This window comes from Cheilinus undulatus, linkage group 9 (assembly GCF_018320785.1).
Source record: "Cheilinus undulatus linkage group 9, ASM1832078v1, whole genome shotgun sequence".
NCBI classification, from domain to species: domain Eukaryota; kingdom Metazoa; phylum Chordata; class Actinopteri; order Labriformes; family Labridae; genus Cheilinus; species Cheilinus undulatus.
The window spans coordinates 5220970-5242130 of NC_054873.1; the positions used below are offsets into that span (position 1 = coordinate 5220970).

The following is a 21161-nucleotide window of genomic DNA, read 5'->3' on the forward strand; positions in this document are numbered from 1 at the left end:
AGTTGCCCTTGGTGAGAGGCACTGAGCAGGTGTGGGCATACTGATTGCCCCCTGGCTCACAGTCTGTACATTGGGCTTTACTTCGTTGGACGAGAGGGTAGCCTCCCTCCGCCTTAGGGTGGGGGAACGGGTCCTGACTGTTATTTGTGCGTATGCACCAAACAGCATTGAGAGTACCCTTTTTGACCCTTTTTGGAGTCGCGGAGGGGGTGCTGGCGAACACTCCTTCTAGGGACTCCCTCGTTCTGCTGACGACAAGGTGAATGTTCTGGAGGGGCCCAGTCAAAGCCCAGACCTCAATCCAGTACGAATTTGTGGCTGGACTTGAAAAGGGCTGTTCAAGCCTGATCCTGTGCATGCCAACAGAGCTTGAGCAGTTGTGCAAAGAAGAATAGAGTAAAATTGCGACGTCCAGATGTTTGAGCCTGATTGAGACCTATCCACACAGACTCAGAGCTGTGATTGCAGCCAAAAGTGACTCTACTACTGACTTGAAGGGTTGAATATGTAAGCAGTCACTTATTTTAAATTACACATTTTTGTTTCATTAACATTACTTTGTATAAATCTGTTCTCACTTTGACATGAAAGAGGGCTTCTTTTAAAAAAATCGGAATAATGCTCACCACGGTTGATTTAAAAAATCAATAGAAGGGGAAAACATCCAAGGGGATGGGTACTTTTTATACTTCCTGTAATTCGTTAATAAAAACAGACATAGTTTTAATCTTTGTTGGAAGAAAAGCATGAACCAAGGACCACTTTTGAATCCTTTAAAATCCTTAATTTCTCTTGAGCTGTGAATGACCAACCAAGGTTAAATTGTGATTATTTTCTTCAAGTCTTTGCTGATGCAGATCCAGAAAAGGCCATACTTATTATTTTGAATTTAATATGTCTGAAGAAAAATGTAATCTGGCTAAGGTATAACTCAGTTATGGAGGTTTGATTCGTTGCTTAATCACCTTCCTTTGAAAAATGTTTTCTAATGTGGACAGAAAAGACAGGGCTGTGGTGTAAAATGTGGCTTCTAATTCATAAATAAGCATGCATGTTCCTGCATTTAGTTGACACTTTGCTGCTTAGACTGGCTGATAAACTGGCTCATTATTCTGCCATAATTACAAGGAAAATGTTGGGGGCCGAAGTTCAATCCCACAATAGATGAAATCAAATATTTGCGTGACCCGGGAATGATCACGAATGTGTTTTAGCTTTTGTCAAGTGCATGAAATAACCTTTGGACTGTTTTTCTCGGGTAAATTGGTAGGTAATTACAGTTCTTGTCAGTGTGAAATTAAGTCTGCCGGCTGCTCTTGAAGCAGATCTGAATATTACGGGTCATTACTGTGTCAGAGCAATTTCCCCAAGCATTCTTGTTTGACTGGAAACTGAATAAAGCCACCCGATGTGTGCATTTTACAAGCAGCGCAATGAATGCTGCTGTAAGAGAGGAATCGCTCTGCAGGTGAGAAAAGGTGCGTTTGATTTCCCTGCAGCTGTGGCCTGGTGGAGGAAGGTGTAAAGGAAGAGCGTTTAATGAATCTTTCAAAGACGGAACCAGATTTATTTTTCTTCCTCTAAGGTCGAAGCAGAGCCGTGAACTCTTCCCTTTTACATGCAGCATTCAGGAGTTCTGCAGTAAATTGGAGCCTTTTGAATAAGAAAATGTTTTACCCTCTTTGAGTTCGCCACACATCCTCTGACCCCACGTTGTGGTGTCATCAGCGTTTGAGAAGCTGTCAGCATGCAAGCGGCGATCATCTGAACTCCTCTGACGGCTAAGAACACAGAAATGACAACTATAAAACGTCCTTGCTCAGAGATCAGCCGCAGCACTGTTAACATAATGTTGCTTTTATTTATGTTCTTTTTAAGGACAGCAAGGCAGAAGAAAATGCAGAGCTGACTTTGAATATGCTGCTCAGGGTGGTTTCTCTTTGGTGGTTTGGTGGTTTTTTATTTCAGAAATAGGTTTCTGTGAAGAGGTCATGCCTTTTTGTACAAGCAGTTCTGTCATTTAGAGACTCATTTCTCGGATTCAAAAGGCAATTCCTTTTTCCATTTTAATAAATTTTCCAGGAAAAAATTTTGCAAAATCCACATGTTGTTGTCAATGGTCCCTTTGTCTCGCCCCATCCTCACCAGGAAGTGACTCTTTATCGGCTCTTTCCTCCCAGGCTAGTGTTTGTAGGTCTGACAAAGTCCCTTTTAACTGGGCTCTTTTCCATTGAAACAACTGAAAATACCCTGGGATTTAATAACTTTTATTAAAATTAGATTAGGGCTGTCCAAAGATAAAACTATAACTGACTTCCTGTTTGGATGCACAGCTGCCTTTGTAGTGAATGTGGCCACCCTGAAGTGTACTATGGGTCATGTGTGTCATTACCTCTGCCAAGGAGGTTATGTGATCGGCCCGGTCGAGGAGACGAGTCGGAGCATAACAGAGGGAAAGACAGTGAATTGTAGCAAGAATACTCACAATGCTGGGAGGAATAGAGGAATATTCACCCTCTGTCATGACTTCCAGTCATCCGGTGAGACCATGGGTGAGACTGTCAGTCCATCTGTTGACACCGGCAGGCAATGCTTCCACATGACAGTCCACACGTGGCAAAACTAATCCTTCGTCTCACCGTGTTTCCACCCCACCGGGGAGGGAGTAATCAGCGAATGCCGTGGTGGGGGGCACATGGGGACGTCGTCGGTTATCTTGGTGGGGGGGGGTTCAACACATTAGTGACGGAGATTGGGAATGACAAACACCGCAGAGGTAGAGATGTGGTAGAAGCCTAGACAAGAAGCCATGGGAGAAAATGCACAGCCAATGGTGGTGGAGGCTGCCTGGTGATGTCAGAATATGCAAATTAGATGAGTAAATTTACTCCCATCACAAACTTTGGGTCTTCTGAAGATTTTTCTCATTTACAGGATGCCTTTATCTCTAACCACTTTCAAGCTATAGCCTTCTGAAATCTTGATATCAAAATTGAATATTTTCTAGAAAAAACTCTGGCACCCAAAGAGTTGAGCTGTGACAGCCATATTTACCTCTGCCAAGGAGGTTATGTGATCTGCAGGGTTTGTTACTTTGTTAGTTTGTTAGCAACATAACTACTTTACAACAAACAACTAACTAATTTAATTGTACTCAATACACATTGTCATAGATGTTTCTATCTATATTTGGCTCTCTAGCTATGCATTCTATGGAAAGTCGGAGCATGCTCCTCGTCTAACCCAGGGAGCATCTTTCAAGCAGAGTCTCCTCCGCCAAATAAAACTGTGAATCTGAGAGGGTTCCTGGCTGAAATGCTTTTTCCTCTAAAATGATCGTTTCCATGCAGATTTCTGCATGCACGCACATATACACTCACACACACATGCACACATCCACACACACACGCACCCACACACCCCCACACACACACACACACACATCTTCATATACACAGCCCATCCTTTTTTGTTTTGCTTTGTTTTTCATCTCTCCTAAAATCTGTAAAAACTGCAAAGCTAGCCTGCTTGTTTACTATCCTGTCCTGTCTTGTTACATGTCTTGGTCTTTGTCTGTATTGTTTGTCTTGCAATATTAAAAAAAAATTAAATTAAAAAATAAACTGAAACAATCTTGGGGAAAAAAAGAAAAGAAAGGTATGAATTTGACAAAAAAACTAGGGCTGAACATTTTTGGAAAAGATCAAATAAAATAAATTTGTGATTATTTTGACTCATATTTCAAATTAGATATGAGCTGTTGTACTGAAGCAAATGATCATTTTTACTTCAGTCCCATTTTTCAAAAATGAGGTAAGTAGAATTTTTTGTAAACTATTTAAAAAAAAAAAAGTTATCCTTGAATGTTTTCATGATGTCTAGTGCACAACATCTCTGCTGCAAAAAGTGTATTAAACCTGTATTTCAACACAAAAAATAGAAAATAAATAAATAAAATAAAATGATTGCTTTCTCTGTCTTCCAGCAATGGTACATGGGCTCCACTAAGGCTGTGTGTATTTGGCTAACAGACAGACTAGACCTGCAGCTCCACATGTACCAGCTGAAAACACTCATCAAGATTGTAAAGGTAAGCAAATGAAGGTAAGAAATAATGATAATAGGCATCTATAAGGCAAGGCTGGCTACACGCTGGAAGATTTTGGGCATTTGTTTTAGGGATGGGGGTGATCTGAGGCTTGTCACAACGGAGTATGGATTATTTATCTGCCTGTGGCCACTCTGCCCCAAAGTCTGTTCTTAACAATAATAAGCACAACAGGATAGCCAGATGAAAAATAGGATGCCAGTTTCGTTCAAACATTTCAGCACCAAGGACAGCGCTGCGTGCTGACAGGCACAGGTCAGGTGTGCTGTCCAGTCAGTACCACCATGCCAGCCAGCTACCTGAATACCCACGGCCACGGCTTGACACTGACCACCTGCCAACCTGGCGAATGCAGGTGGATTTCAGCTGTGGTGGGTGACAGTGACTCCCACTAGCCAGCTTTGCAGGTTAATTTATCATTGTAAGTTGGACGTGTATTGCAAGAACGTCAGATAGGGGCAATTTTTAACTCCTGCAATGTAGTTTAGCCTCTCTATGTGGGTGTGTCTTAACACACCATTTAATGGCTCCCATGCCTTATGCATGCACATGCAAACATATTGGCAGTTTAAGGTGAGGAATGAGTGTGCGGAAAAAAAAAGCTTTGGCATATTGGATGATAAACCTGAAATTTCTTATCTTGCTTTAAAGCTCCTTTCTGCTCATGATAGTGAGGCAGGTCTGTGTAGTATGTTTAAATATAATTTAACATATGTACATGCTTAGTACAGGTCATTCATGTGAACATATCTTCAGAATGCTTCAACGGGTTTTTGCAAAACTTTGCACAAATGTCCACCCTGACCTAATGGTTAACTCATTTGATTTTCAAAGTTATAGGACAAAGGTCACAGTCATTGGAACTCATCTTTTTTCCTTGCTCTCAGGGCCATTCTTGTAAGTGTAACTTTAGAATACACAAGGATCACCCTGACTCAATGGGGGACATCCAAGGGTTTCTTCAAGCTTTGCACAAAGTTCCACTCTCACTAACGGAACAGAACTGTTTAGATTTTGAAAGTCAAAGATACAGATAATAATTGTGTATTCTGTAAGTACTGTTAAAAAGAGCAAGGAATTTTTAACACAGCTTTCAAAACATCCTAGTTTTATTGTCATCACTAACATTATTTACTTTGCACTCAGAAACAAAATAGTTTCACAAAAACCCAAAAGTACCAGGGTCTAAATTCTTACCCTCCTTTAGAACTGACCTTTTTGTTGAGCCAGAGCACAAACCACTGTTGTGCAATGGCGTCTTTAACTTTGTAATGCTCAGAGCTTGTGAAATCAAGTTAAACTGAGGGTAATCTTCACATTTACACACCGTCTAAAAACTTCAGAAAGGGTTTGAGCTGTCTCTGGAGAAAGCATCATGGCAAAACCCAGAGAAAGCAGCTTAGACTGGAGACATAAAATTGTTGGAGCTCACAAAGCAGGAAAAGGATCTACAAAGTTATCACATCGTTTTCAACAGTCAAGAACTGGACTGAGATGGATCATCAAGAAATTCAAAGAGAGCCACACAGTCCAGAACGAGCCTGGCAGAGGGAGGAAGAGGAAGGTTCAGAGACTCAGGAAAGAATACTAGTGAGAGGTGTGTCTAAAGAGCCAAGAACACATGCCAGGATTCTAGTGAAGGACTTGGCAAAGTCAGGGACTATAGTCTCAAAGAGACAGTAACAGACCAAGAAGAACATTCACTTCTGCAGAAGAGACAACTTCAAGCCACCAAAGTCTGCTGAGGACAACCTGGAGAAAGAGTCTGATACTGGAAGCATGTCCTTTGTTCAGATGAAACCAAACTAGAGCTCTTTGGTCAGAGAGACGTTGGTGATGTTTGGAGAAAGAAGGGAGAGGTGTATAACCCAAAGAACACTGTACTCACAGTGAAACACGATGGTGGGGATGCTTCAGTGAGTCTGGAACTGGGAATCTTGCAAAGGTAGAAGGACTCATGAAGAAAGAAGGATATGTGAAGATTGTGAAGAAGCTGGACTGGGTCTGGGTCGTCGCTTTGTCTTCCAAAACAACAGCGACCTAAAACATACGTGTCTCCTGGTGAAGAACTACCTCCAGAAGACAAAAGTGAACCTTATTGACAAAAGCCCTGATCTGAATCCTGTTGAGAATCAGTGGGGTGAACTGAGGACCAAGGTCCATGCCAGAAGACCATCAAATCTGGAGGTGCGTGAGAGATTGCCCAAAGAAGAATGGGCTGGGATTCCTCAGGAGACGACAACAAGCGACTGCAGGCTGTTATCCAGGAAAAAAGGAGACACAAGTGACTATTAGTATCAGGGAAATCATCATTCAGACCCTGGTAGCTTTTGTTTCTGTGTGCACAGTAAAATAAAGGAAGAGGGTTGTTAAAAAGTTTCTTGCTCTGTCTAACAGCACATGGGAAATACTTTTTAAAAAATTATAATCATTTTCATCAGGGGGCTAATTATGTAAAAACTGTCCTTATCTGTTAAGGTCATGAGACCTCATGGTCAGCCCTTGATTATGAAATGTTTGCTTTAGGAAAAACCCGAGCCTTTTTTCTTGACTTACTACTTTACTTTCACTGTCCGCTGTCCACAGCATCGCTACCTTTAAAGGTATGTGGAAGATGAAAAAGTCTTCAAGTAGGCAGAAAACTCCAGCAACACTTCTACTTTAGTGAATAACTTTATTGGGCCATAGGTTTCAGCGTTTTTGCTTGTTCAATTCAATTCAGTACATCATGGCTTGTTGCCTTCATCAGGGTCATCGAGACTTTGATGAAGGCCTAGGAGTCTTACAGTGTGTAGCCAGCTGTATACTAGAGAAAAATCTTTTAAAAATACCCATTGAAGTGTTTAGATTCCCATTTAATTTTACCTACAAGGTCTAAAAGTTGTCTTTTCACTGCTGTTTGAAGAGCTGCAGTGATTCCCGCAAGTCCCACACTGCCTGAACAGAGTTTTTATCAAGCTCCTTGAGTTGGGGCTTATTCATTTAAAAACAGTCAGAGCTGACATCCAAGGCAAGGAAGAAAAACTAAAGGCGAGTCAAACCGTGCTGAAGTGTCCTTGAAGGCAGCATCAGCAGTGTGAGGAGGCGGCGAGACGCGGAAGAGAAAACTGCTCAACTAGGCTGCTCGCCACTTTTGTCTTTTCACAGTTTGCTAATGTACAGAGACGTGTGAGTTCAACTTGAAAGCAGCAAGACAATGAGTGATAATGGCTTGTGACTGAAGGTAAAAAACCCCTCGCATGCCTCAGTCTGCCTTCCCAGTCCGACACATAAAAGACTCGTCCTTGAGCCTCAGTCTTTACGCTTTTGTCCAAACAGCAGCCGTCGTCTCCTCCTCCTGCTCGCTGCATTCCTAAGACACTCTCTGTTTTTCCCTCCCGTCTCCATTTACCTACCTCCACCCCCCCCCCCCACCCCTTCACCCACCTTCCCACCCCTTCACCCCCCTTCAACAGAAGACCTTCAGGGACTTTAGGCTGCAGGGCGTCCTGGACGGCACGCTTCACAACAAGAGCTATGAGACCATCTACAACCGGCTGACGGTAGAGGAAGCCACGGTGGCAGTCAAAGCGGGCGATGGCCTGCAGGGAATCAGCATGAGAGACAGCGACGAGGAGGACGACTGAATAAACACGTCTTACCTTCCTGTGACAGATCACTACCTGAGTTTCATCCTAAAGAGCAGACCAGGACCTTCATCTGGGTTAACAGCAGGGTTATTGTGATACCAGAAATTTAAACTTTACTATGATACGAGTTTAAATCAAAAACCTGTTTCAAAACCAAGCTAGGTCGGGTAATTTGTTGTTTTCAGTCACCAAAAATTGCAGGAAAACTCTTGCACAATGTCTAAACTGCATAAATATGTTTTGGTATTGAAATGCTATTAACATATTTTCGCAACTGAGACAAAGTGCAGGTTTTCTAGAAATTTTTGATTGATTGATTCCCACCCAAAGCACCTTTCTCATATTGTAGATGGAGTTTATCGTCCTGATAGCAAAAATCTCTCAACATGATTTTTTTTTTCTTAGATGAAAAAGCAAATCTTTTAAAACACTGCTAAGGTTGGCAGTTTCTCGTCTCCCTCCCCATCCAATCAAAATTAAGGGTGGGACTTTGGAAATCAGCGTCAACAACAATGGTGGAGGAGAAACTGGCCGGACTCTTCTTTTTGAGGAGCTGCTAATCATAGTGACTCTAGACTTTAAAACGAGTCCGCCAGTGTTGTTGTAGGTCATTGCCCTGCACATGCTTATTGACTGGAGCCATTATGCGCATGTATTAAAGGAATATTTCAGTATTTTTGAGGTTGGGTTGTATAAGGTTGACGATTTTGTTGGCATTAGCCTCCAGAGATTCTGGAGAGCATATCCTCTTCAAAATGTGCATACAGTTTCACCACATACTTTAACAAGTTTTAGGTGAAAATGAGACAAAAAACAAGTTGGGCTCAATTGTTTGGTATATTGAAAATTGTTTAGCCGTTTTTATTTTTCCCCCAGAAAGCCTCTCTGTTTGGCACTATTTTGCAATGTGAGCTACGGCTACAGGCTATGTGCTCTTCAGCCTCAACGTGTCTGATCAGCCGTTTGGGTCTGCAGGCCTCATCTACACAGAGGCACTTCTACAGATGGAGCTTTGTTAAATTGAAGGACAGGAGAGAAACTTAACTGGGGACTGGTTAGCAGGAGAGAACCTAACTTACCTGCTGGTATAGGTGTGGAAAGGGTTAGCCCATGTCCATGAGATCCTCTGTTGTCATGAGTGGGACTTAGGCCGGCTCAGTCAACACGAATTCTGCCAGAATTTGGCCCAACTTTAACATTACATCTCATCGTCAAATGTCGAGCCTGATTATGAGTGTCAGGACCTACAAACGCTCTCAGTGTGTGATACAAGTGTCCACAATGCCCCAGGACCACTATTTAACAAAACTAGCTTGTCAAAATTTTTCTTGCATCATCCTCTTGACACCCTGACCTGACGTGAATGGCATAAATCCTGATGCCTACCAACTGGAGAGCATTTGCTCCTCATGTTTGTATCATTATTTACCAGAATGACATTATACAAGTCCCCACTTTTTCTCCACCCTGGTGTTTATGTGTAAATACAGTGAAGCTGTGTGTATTGGTGAGGTTAACTGGGCTCATTTTCTTGACATGTTCTCACATTTATACCTCAAGTTCTATCTGATGGAGAGTCGTGAGGTTATCGTCCTCCTCTATTACATAGGGACGAGTCCATAATTGTTTCTTGTTGTTTTCTTCTATCAGAGCAAAAGACAGTCAGCGTCAAGTAGAGCACTTCTGTTTCAGCTATGGGGCAAGATTTTAGTCACATAGGCTAACATGGTATTGCTGTGAAAGCCGGTCCTAAGTTCCAACTCTTCAAAACATTTCTGATTAGGAATAGTCACTAACGGATGCCTGCAGCCTGCATCACTCCCCATCCAGAGTTCCCTGCCTTGCTGAACACTGCTGTTTTATGGACCTTTTTAAATTTTTTGAAAATAAACTGGAGAAACCGACCCTGACCAGAAGAGCAGAATGGAAATTTGTCATCAGAGTAAGCTTATGGCAGTAGCTTTACTCTCTAATGGCTGATTGTTAGTCAAACTACAGTTGGCACCATATGTTTACCTTCTGAAAACAGTGTGTTGGCTGTCGAAGTGGAAAACTGAGCTGAAAAACTAGCTTAAGATTAGTTTCTTGTTTCCTCTGACAAAGCCTGTAGAACCAAACAACTGATCAGATACACTGAGGTGGAAGAGTAGCTGGTAGCCGAAACTTGAATCGCAAAATAGTTTCAAATACAGAGGCTTTCTGATAGACTTAAAAAAAATTTGCATATGGAGTACAACTGAGCCAGCATTGTTTTTGGGACCTTAAACCTGGTAAATTACCTGAAGAACCTACATCTGTGGGCTGCACGGCAGCGCAGAGGTTAGCGCTGTTGTCCCACAGCAAGAAGATTGCTGGTTTCACTTCCTGGCCTTTCTGTGCATGCTGTCCGGCTTCCTTCCACCACCAAAACGTGCTCGTTAGGTTAATTGGTAAGTCTGTTGTCTGTCTCTATAGGTCAGCGACCAGTCCAGGGTGTACACCACCTTCTCGCCCAATGACTGCTGGGATAGGCTCCAGCCTCCCCGTGACCCCCAACGGGATAAGCAGTATAGAGTGGATGAACCTACAGTACATCTTTCTGCTACACTGTGAAGCCACTTTAAGGGGCAATGCTCTCTGAAATCTCTAGAGGCTAACAGCCATACTATCACCAAGTACCTTATACAACCCAACCCTAAAATACCAAAATATGCCTTTAAGTTTTTAAGCAACTGCATTGGAAGTTAACATGGTATCACTTTTTAAGGAACCCAAAGCAAAGCTATTATAAACTTCCAACTCTGACCCAGTTTTGAGATGAAAAAGTTCAACCTGTTAATAATTCATATGGAAATCCCCATGACTGTTATTCCATTAGAGGTTACATGACGTTAATCCCAATGATGATCCTGATCAGTGAGGACGAACACTCCTGTAGTAACCCCCCCTTACCTGACCTGTCCCATGCTCATCCCCGGACACTGCTGTAGATACGAGTGAGAATGTACTACAAACAGGACGTCGAGGTGAGGCGAGGCTTCTGAAGGACTTTCTCTCCGTGCGGTGCTGAGACAAACCTCGTCCTCCCTCTCTCACCTGCAGGACAGGAAGCCCCGCCCACGCCCTCCTCCACAAGCAGCCATACTCTGATTGATGTCACTTTGTACAGTAGAGCTCAGCGATGGCCGTCAGTGCAGCTCTTTTTTCTGTTTTGCTGTAGCGTGTTGTTCTAAACCCCGAAGCTCTCTGGCAGCTTGGAGCCTCCAGTATAAGCAAGGTGATGTCTTTTTACCTGCAGCAACAGCAGCAAAATGATCAGTAGAGGCAAATTTTTCTGGACAGAAAGCTTGGAATTGTAAGGTTTCTGTTTTCTTAATTTGTCATCAAGGTTGTACCGCCCACTTTTACTGTCAGCAAACAAATTTAATTAGAAGTTTGACATTTTTGGTACGCTAAAACAAACCAAACCTTAAAGTACTGATGTGTTCAATATAAGACCTTGATAGTGTTTTGATTTTTAGATTGAAATAGAGGGAAGGCAACGATATCACTCAACATGCCTGCTCTGTTCGGCTGAATGGCAAAACATTCAGAAAGATGGCTGCTTTAAAAATCAATGGACAAAAATGGGAGGAAAGCAGACAAATACCACTTAAAATAGGGATATTTGGACTCAACAGGCACCCATACTTTTAATCCATATCTGTTTGTAAAAATTAGGTCTGTATTCCAAAACTAGATCAACATACCCTGGCTTCTTTCCTAAAGGGATATTTTGGGATTATTGAAGTTGGGTGGCATGAGGTCCTTGGCTATAGTAGTGGCATTAGCCACTACTATAGCCAATATATGGGAATGTTTTATCTGCGTAGTTTAACAAGCTTTACATAAAGATAGGCCAAGAAAAAATGTTGGCTTGCCTGTACGCTTTGTTGAAAAATATGCAAAGCACTTCATTTCTCCCAAAAAATGGCACTACTTTACGATGCAGCTTTTGAAATGTTATCTCCTTCTGCCTCGGTGTACTGATCCTCTGATCAGCTGGGTGGGTCTGTGGACTTCTACAGGGATAATAACACCACACCAAGCTAAAACAAAGATAATACGAGCAATTTCAAATCGATTGATGTGCAGTTTACTGTGGATATAAGAGAGTATTTGTTTGAACCAGAGTACACTAAAGACGAACTTAAACAGATGGAGAGTCAGCGGAAAGAGAGAGCAGAGAAACTTCATTTGAAAGTTCTGAGCAGGAAGGATCCCCAGCATGGGTTCACATTTTCCACACCTACACCACCAGGTAACTAACCTGACACAGATGGATTTGTTTCACACATCCATCTGGAAAACCTCCCATAGATGGCGCTTGGGAAGATGGCGTTTGGAGACTGGCAGAACTCTGAGGGTGAATGGATGAACGTTCTGTCTGTCACATCTTTACAGGCCAATTGGAGAAACAAAACATGTGGCGTCATAGCCTCTACCGAGGAGTAAACTCCATAGAGAGCTGCACAACTCTAACCATGGCGACTGTAGACATGTCAGTACACGACTTTTGTCATTTTTGAAAAGAAACCAACTCACTGCTGTTCTTTCTTCTTCTTTTAACAAAGAAATGTTGTCATGTTCTGATAAAACTGTTGCTTTAGCAGCATCCACGCTAATTTCCTCTTGCCTCTTGTCGCTGCTTGCTTGCGTCACGACTCTGCCACGTCTGAAAGTACTGCCCCTCAATGCTGATAGGTCCTGTCACTTTCTAACCAGGCCCGAATGGTTCAGATGGGAGCTTTACAAGATGGATTCTGTTTAGAAACACGGAAATGAGTGAAATCATCTGCTTAGCAAGGTTACCAGGTAACTGGATTTCATGTTATCTTTGTTTTAGCTTTGTGTGGTGTTGTTATCCCTGCAGAAGGCCACAGACCCACACAGCTGATCAGAGGATAAACGTGCTCATAGGCGGAAGGAGACAAAATGCTGAAAGCTGCATCGTAAATTAGTGCCTGACACGGGGGGGGGGGGGGGGTTTGGGAGAAAAGAAGTGCTTTGTATGTATTCAACACTGCGTACAGGCAAGCCAACATATTTTCTTGGCCCGTTTTTAAGTAAAACTTTTTAAACTATGTGGAAAAAACATTCCCATCTACAGCTACTATGCCGCAGATCTATAATAATCACAGGAGCAACTTTCAGAGAAATCACTGGAGGCTAATGCCACTACTATCGCCAAGAACCTCATTCGACCCAACTTCAAAAATTCTGAAATATCCCTTTAAGCTAGCTTGATTTTATAACCTGTTCAACTTACGTGACCTCCGGTTATTCCTGTGTCAAATACATGCACTTCTCAACCTTCATATTACACCAGTAGACTAGACTGTTAATAGGTCAGACATGTTCTCTACAATAAAAATACATGACGTCCCAGGATGACATGTACAGCTATTAACACATGATCTGATGCCCTTTGATGCCTTGTCACCTTAGATATCATTTTTTATAATGCAGGTGATCTGCTGAAGTTTCACATCTTTATTGGGATTCACAGTGTGGTTCATCTTATAGGGTGGTTGCAGTCCAGATGATGCAGAAATGCCAGATGGGGGGCAATGAAGTGGAGATCAGCTGTTAGGAACATGCTCTTTCTAAACATTCAGGCTTGCCAACATTATCAATGCCAAATAACGGGCACCTTATTTATTTCTGAGCCTGCAACACAACAGTGTGCATGACGCATGACTGTATTTTTAAAGCAACACTGTGTATTTGATCTGTGGAGCCTATCCCAGATATCGCCGAATGATAGCTGGGATAGGCTCCAGCCTCCGTGACCCCCAGTGGGATAAGCGGTATGGAAAATGGATGGATGGAGGTTTCAACTTCTCATATCTGCAGAGGAACTCTTACAACTCCAAGCTTATTCTGAAAATTCTGCTGCGCTGCTGCAGTTTACTAATTTGAATCTTTTAAAGCTTCAAAAGTTCTGATGAATAAACAAGCCTTAAAAATTGCAAAAAAATGAAATGTTCCTCCTCTGGCCGGCCACTTTCAAACATTTAATAAACCAAAAATCTTTCTGGTTCCTCTAAACCAGCGGTGTCAACCTCAATCACAGCAGGGGCTGGATTCTGGATTCAGGACTAACCTGAGGGCCTAACAGGGTCACCTTCTAAACCATAAACTGTCAACCTCATTTTACTGGTAAAGGAATACAAAAAAAAAACCTTAGCACTGATGATAAACAATTTTTAAAAAGGTAAAAGATCATTTTAAAGGCTCTCAATCTGAGAAAGGTAAATATATTAGTTCAAAAAGGTCAAAATATGAAATTTAAATTGAAAAATAATGTTTTTTTATGGCAAATATATTAGAAAGAAGTCAAAATCATGAGTTTAAAAGGTCAAAATATGAAATACATTTTTTAATCATGAAATTAAAAGTAAAATATGATTCAAAATTTTTAACTGTGAGTCCAAAAGGTCACACTGAGGGATTATGAAGTGAAAGTTTGGAGTTGAAAATATGAGGTAAATTACAAAATAAATGGTTAAAAATGTCAAAATATCACTTGAAAATTTGAATTATGAATCTTAAAGCTCAAAATCTTATATGAGAAGTCAAAATTATGAGTTGAAATGCTCAAAGTATGAAATAAAAAGTCAAAATCCTAAGTTTGAGTCCTAATTGTGATGCTAAGTTGAAAATGTGAAATTAACAACACAATTTTTTTTTTTTTTCCACATTCCTGACTTCTTATGTAAATATTTTTACTCCTTTTTCAGATTTTGTGACTTAACAAGGTTATCTTAAATCGTCAAGGATAAGTTCACAATCATGAGGAAATCTACAGACCTGAAACTGATGGGCCAGTTATAACAGAAATATGAGATCATCTTACGGGCCGGATTGGGCCCCCAGGCCTTGAGTTTGACACCTGTGCTCTAAACAGAAACCAAACCAACACAAGACGACTAAAAATGTCCACTCTAACCTTTAAAAGCCAAACTCTCAATACTGCCCCAGTCCCATTTACAAACTGAAGCCGTAGGTCTGCTGCCATCTCTGTTCATTGTGATATTTATACTGTGGTGAAGATTATTATTGAACTGTAGAGTGATATGGTCGTACTGCCTGATGTGCATCATATCCAACATCGATCAAAGTCTTAGAAACATGCCGACCAGCTGGAAAAGTGCAGACTTTTTAAACGGGACAGTCTTCAGAGAGCGACTCATCACTGCTGTTCTCTCGGTCACCGCCGTCTGTTTGAGTGTCGTCGTTGAGATAAAAAAAACTTCAGTGTAGGCCTCGATGGACTGTGTGCAACAACCTGCTGTTTGTTTAAAGCGTCTGATCCAGTTTGTGTCCGTGCTGTTTAAAGGCCAAAAAGGACAAAGACCTATATGAAGAAGTATATTTATATTGTCTGATTGTGCACCTGTTTTTGTTCAGGTGTCTTATCTAAGTGTCACTATTAAAAGTGTTTTTAAAGCATCTCTGCTCTCATCGACTCACTTATTCTGTCCATTTACTCCAACTCAATATTTTATCATGTCCTAAGATACTGTAGTACCATCGTCCACTAAAAAGTTTTAGAACTGATTAGGAATTAAAGTTTTGGGGCCTCTAAAAAAACAACTGTTCCTTTGAAATAGAAACACCAATTCCAAAAAGTTGGGACACTGTTTAAAGTCTGGTTAAAAACAGAATATGATGTTTTGCAAATATTTCCAATTGAATAAAGCTGATGACATATTAAATGCCCAAACTGATTCTTTTTATTAATACTAGTTATTTGCCTGCAGCATATTCCAAAAAAATTGGGACAGGGGCAAGACAAGACTTGGAAAGTTGAGGAATGCTCCTCCGAGATTGCCTGACCCAAAGTGGAAAAGTGCCACGGTCTGATGAGTCCAGATTTTAAATTGTTTTTGGAAATAATGACCGTCCAGTCCTGCAGGCTAAAGAGGAAAAGAACCATCTAGACTGTTACCGATGTGAAGCCAAAAAGCCAGCATCTGTGGTAGAGTGGGGGTGTTTCAGTGCCCAAAGTATGGGTCACTTGTTCATCATAATATATGGACAAAGGTATTTGACCACGCCTGTTTATTATTGAATTGAGGTGTTTCAAACAGACTCGTTCCTGCAGGTGTATAAAATCAATCACCGAGCCATGCAGTCTTGATTTGCAAACATCTGTGATCCTAAACGGGTCTTCTGAAGAGCTCTGTGACTTCAAGTCTGGTACTGTGATGGATGCCACCTCATGAAATTTTATCCACACTTAACTGTAAGTGGTATTATTAGAAAGTGGAAGCATTTAGGAATAACAGCAACTCAGCAGAAGACCACCTAAAATCCCAGAATGAGGTTAGGGACCGGGTTTCCATGGCCGAGCAGCTGCATTCAAGCCTCACATCACTGAGTCCACTGCCAAGTGTCAGATGGAGTGGTGCAAAGCACACCGACACTGGACTGTGGAGTTGGCAGTCAGATGGAGAGTCTGGGTTTGGAGGATACCAGGAGAGTGTTACCTGCCTGACTGTGTTGTTTGAACTGTGAAGTTTGGTGGAAGAGGGATAATGGTATGGGGCTGTTTTTCAGGCCCCTTATCTCCAGTGAAGACCAATCTTAATGCTTCAGCATACCAAGACATTCTTGACAATGCTATGCTTCAAACTTTGTGGCAACAGTTTGGAAAAGGCCCTTTTCTATTCTAACATGACTAAAGAAGAACTATAGAGTCACGGTTTGATGAGCCCTTACCTCAACCCCACTGAAAACCTTTGGGATGAACTGGAACAGAGATTGTGAGTCAGGCCTTTCGGTCCAACATCAGTGCCTGCTGATTCATTATCTACAGAATAAAAGGGCAAATTTCCACAGAAAATCCCAAAATCTCGTTGGGGAGCCTTCCAAGAAGAGTGGAGGCTGTTATAGGTGCAAAAAGAGGGCAAATCCATATTCCAGTCCACGTATTTGAATCCACTGTGATTACAGTCCATGTCGCTGTAATGGTCAGGCAGCCAAACAAATTTGTCCTTATAGTGCATGTCTTTTCCTGGCTGTTTGGTTTATTTTTGTTCCATTTTTCTTCTACTTAAAGATATTTATAATTCATCATAAGTAGAAGATGTGACTTAGTGTCAAGCTAACTGGCATCAAATAGAAATGTTTAATCTTGTGAATTGTCCCTTTACAAACAGAACTAAATTAAAATGTTAAAATGTCTCTATCTCCCCTTAGTCTTGCCAGATTTTGGAGGGTGTTTTTTTTTAGGTTTTCGTGTTATTTGGAGACTGTCCTCTGGCTGCGTCCATCAGCTGCAGCTTCTGTGTGTCCTCTTTAAAAGAGCAGCAAGGTTTTTAACAAACAGAACGAGGATGAGTCCTGCTGCTGTAGACATACACCGTTATCAGGCCTACTATAATCCATTATCATTATAATGTAACCATGATGAGACTGTCACAATCCTGCAGGTTTTATATCCAATAATAGAACAATTAGTAACACCAATCCATTTTAAAAATTATTCTAATTAAATAATTAATTGTTAATTGCATATCCACTGATAACATATCGTAAGTAGAACTGCATTTTCAGTGGATTAAATAATAACATTAATCTAGAAAAATCTTGAACTCACAGAGCATTCAGAACATATTAGAAATAAAAAGCTGAAATATTACACTGACATAAGTATTCAGACCCTTTGAAAAAAACACCGTAAATGTAGCTCAGGTTCCTCCCATTTCTCTGATCATTGCTGAGGTGCTTCCACGCCTTGATTGGAGTCCACCTGTGCTAAATTAACCTGATTGGACATGATTTGGAAAGGCATACACCTCTCTACAGAAGGCCTCACAGACAATGATATCAGAGCAGAAACCAAGCCATGAGGCCAAAGGAACAACAGAATTCAGAGACAGGATGTCGACAGGCACAGATCTGGGGAAGGCTACAAAAAAAATCTGCTGCACTGAATGTTCCCTAGAAGAAGTTTGGCACAACCAGGGCTCTTCTAAGAGCTGGCCCCCCAGCCAAACTGAGCGATCAGGGGAGAAGAGCCTTGGTAAGAGAGGAGACCACTCTGATGTTGACTCTGACTGAGCTCCAGAGATCCTGAGTGGAGAAGGGATAAAGTTCCAGGAGGACAACCATCACTGCAGACAGAAGAGTCTTCTCTGTGCAAAACACATGAAAGCTGCTTTGAGTTCGCAAAACCTCCACATTATGTCCATCCAATTTCAAGATAAAAACACTAAATCTGAGAAAAAAGTTACTCAAAACTAGTGAAATTATCTGTCCATGCATCGGGATAATTTGACTTAATAAGATATCTTAAGATTGTTAAATGTAGAAATAAGTAAGTCATTACAAGTTACACACTAAAAATAAGAAATAACTTTTAAAACAAGATAAGCTAGAAAAGCACTCAGAGAGTGCAGACCTCTGCCGTCAGCCCTATCTCCCAATAGTACAGAATCCTTTAAAAACATTCCTGGATCCAGACGGTGATCTGGATCACTCTCAAAATCTAATTCGTCGAATACTCCCTCTCAGGTGGGGTGGAGACACAGTGAGGCAATGCATTGGCTACACTACGTGTGGACTGTCATGGCGGAAGCACCCATGGTTTCACGACGACTGAAAGTCATGGCAGAGGGTGAATATTCCTCTATTCCTCCCAGCATTGTGAGTATTCTGGCTACAAGTCGCTCTTTCTCTCTGTTACACTCCGACTCGTCTCCTCGACCCAGCGTGCATCTTTCAAACTCTATAAACTCCAAAACTTTGAATGGAAACACACCAAAAATGCTGCTGGGATTGAAGTTACTCATGTCTGCCATCTCCTGGTGTAAAGTGGTAACAGCGCAGACCTCTGCCATTAGCCCTATCTCCCAATAGTAAAGAATCCTTAAAAACATTCCTGGATCCAGACGGTGATCCGGATCACTCCCAAAATCCAATCAGTTCTTCCTTATGCCATTTTTGACATTACCTGAAAATTTCATGAAAATCTGTCCATGACTTTTTGAGTTATGTTGCTAACAAACAAACAAACAAACCCACCCGATCACATAACCTCCTTGGTGGAGGTAATTATCTAAAATTTCTTGATCTAAGTTTTAAATCTTGGTAAGCACCAAATATTTTGCAGTGTGCTGCAAAGGGTCTGAATACTTAAAGGCTATCAGTGTGATATTTCACTGTTTTTAATACATTTACAGAAAATGTAAAATCCTGATTTCACTTTGTCCTGATGGAGTGGAGATTAATGAAAATAAAAATGAAAGTAAGTGAGTGTATCAGACTGCTTCATAACAAAATGGAAAACAGTGAAGTGCGTCTGAATACTTTCTAAAAGCACTAAGAAGAATTACATTTTAAGTAGATTAAATACAACTTTTTACAAGCCTTTGAACAACAACAGACGGATTCAGTATGAGATACCAGATTTAAAAATGCCATAACCTTATAGATGTGATGTCACATGGGTGGGTAGGGAATTAGGAGGTAACACTGCATTAGAAGAATATTCATGTACGCTCCAAATAAGCGTCTCCTAACATCTTAATGAGTGCAGATTCACTCAAAAATCACAAAAATGTAAATGACTGACCTGATTTGGCCTTTTTTCTTTACTGATAGCTGGCAGAGGAATGCCCAGTGAAATCCTTCTTGTTTATCTTAAATGAATACAATTACCTGGCTGTGGTTAACCCCTTAAAGCCTGAAAACACAAATTATTGCAAGAAAACTCTCTTTTTTTGGAACTGAAATGTTTATTTCACTTTCAACTGAAATCCAAATTTCAATCAAATTAAACATGCAGTGCTTAACAAATCTATTAGACCACCACCCAAAGTAAGGTTTATGGCACAGCTGCCCTAAATTAACAGCATTGGTAATTACCAAAACCATTTTTTATGTTTCTGCAATGGTTAATACACCAATATGTAGAAGCTCTTTTACCAAAATGATATTTTTAATGCTAAAATAGAATTATTATTGTTATCCATGAATTTTCAAATTTACTGATTTACAAAAAACAGAAAAATAGTAAAGCACATTAATATTTCTTGATTAATATGTCAAATTATAGTTATTTACTTGCATTTCTGAACAGAAAAATGAGTTTTAGTGGTTGAATGTTATGCTTGATAAATTTCTGACTGCTCAGAGAAGCCCAGTGAGCCGGCTCAAATTTGGGTGAATTCAGTTTGAAATTCCTCATTCCTGTTCAAAATGGTAAAACGTGTAGAGCTCACTGAAAATGAAAGAGTCCACATTAAAGCACTTCATGATGCTGGATGGTCTCTGAGACAAATATGAGGTGGTCTAATACATTTGTTAAGCACTGTATATTTTTTGTATCTCATTTGATACATTAGGTGTTTTTGGTAACTGATAATCTGCTTTAGGGCATTTTCATCATTTATTAGATTGTATTCAGAAGTGTTTTTTAGTAATTTATGATCATACTGATGAGCTAGAGGTATCATAAAAGTATGTATCAAATATGATACAACAGGCTTTAAGGGGTTAATAACATAATTAATACAGATTAAAGTTAAAGAACTACTTGGACAAATCAAAACAAATCTATGAAAATCAAGTTGTTGCTTTAATAACTGATCCACTGTCCCTGTCCTCATCACCCAGAGCTTCTGTCCATATCCTCCAAATGTGACCAGAAAACATTGGTTTTGGACCATTCTCCACTAAAGTGTCAGGTATTCCTCCTGGGGTTTTGATTAAACTTGTCTTCTAAAATTAGTCAACAACCTTAGAGTTACATCATGTTTTTGACTGTTTCTTTAAATTCATGGAAGGAAAAACAACATTTAAAAGAGTCCCAATAAACCTCCTCTCATTGATGAATCCCTAAAACACTGATCATCAACTGCTTTAAATGTCTGCAGCTGTTAAATCCATCCCACAGAGAGTTAATATTGAAATAGTTTTAGAATGACTAACATTTGACCTGTTTTTACAGAAATGTGCTGTCATCATTAGTAGATATTTAAAAAAGGGTGAAGGCTGACAGAGGAGCTGCAAAAATGGCCGATAAAAAAGTGGTGAAAAGGAGTTAGAGAGCGGCAAAAATGGGTAATAAGTGACAAAATAGGTTGTGGAGTGACAAAAAGGGACAAAAATTGGCAGAAAAAGTTTTGAAAAGTGGTCAAAGCATGGCAAAAATTGGTAAAAGAGGAACAAATGGGCAACGGGATCAAAAATGGTTACAAATGACAAAAAAAAGTGATGTAAAGGGGTTAAAATGTGGCAAAAATAGAAGAGAAGTTGCAAAAATAGATCAAAATAAAGTGGCACAAAGGGGATAAAACACGCAGGAATGTGGTTTAAATAGGTTAAAAATGGCCAAATTTGGGTTAAAGAGACAAAAAGTATCAAAAATGAGTTCAAAGTGGCAAAAACTGGTT

The 21161-nt window shown here is 40.6% G+C and overlaps 1 protein-coding gene and 1 non-coding gene across 6 annotated transcripts in view; both read left to right on the forward strand.

The window, feature by feature from the left end:
* cadps2 (Ca++-dependent secretion activator 2) overlaps positions 1-12294 on the forward strand; it is a 343471-nt gene extending 331177 nt beyond the window's left edge. For 4 of the 5 annotated variants that reach the window (XM_041795900.1, XM_041795903.1, XM_041795901.1 and 1 more), the window contains 2 exons: positions 3986-4090; positions 7564-12294. In XM_041795900.1, coding sequence (XP_041651834.1) covers positions 3986-4090; positions 7564-7734 — 276 coding nt within the window. In that variant the 3' untranslated portion in view covers positions 7735-12294. Of the gene's footprint in view, positions 1-3985; positions 4105-7563 lie in introns of all 5 variants that reach the window. The other variant, XM_041795904.1, reaches the window with a different exon arrangement.
* A 3124-nt stretch (positions 12295-15418) lies between these two features.
* Positions 15419-15495, forward strand: LOC121515831. The gene has a single exon (XR_005992419.1). It is a non-coding gene; the product is annotated as a small nucleolar RNA SNORD34 (small nucleolar RNA).
* The last annotated feature ends 5666 nt before the right edge of the window (positions 15496-21161 follow it).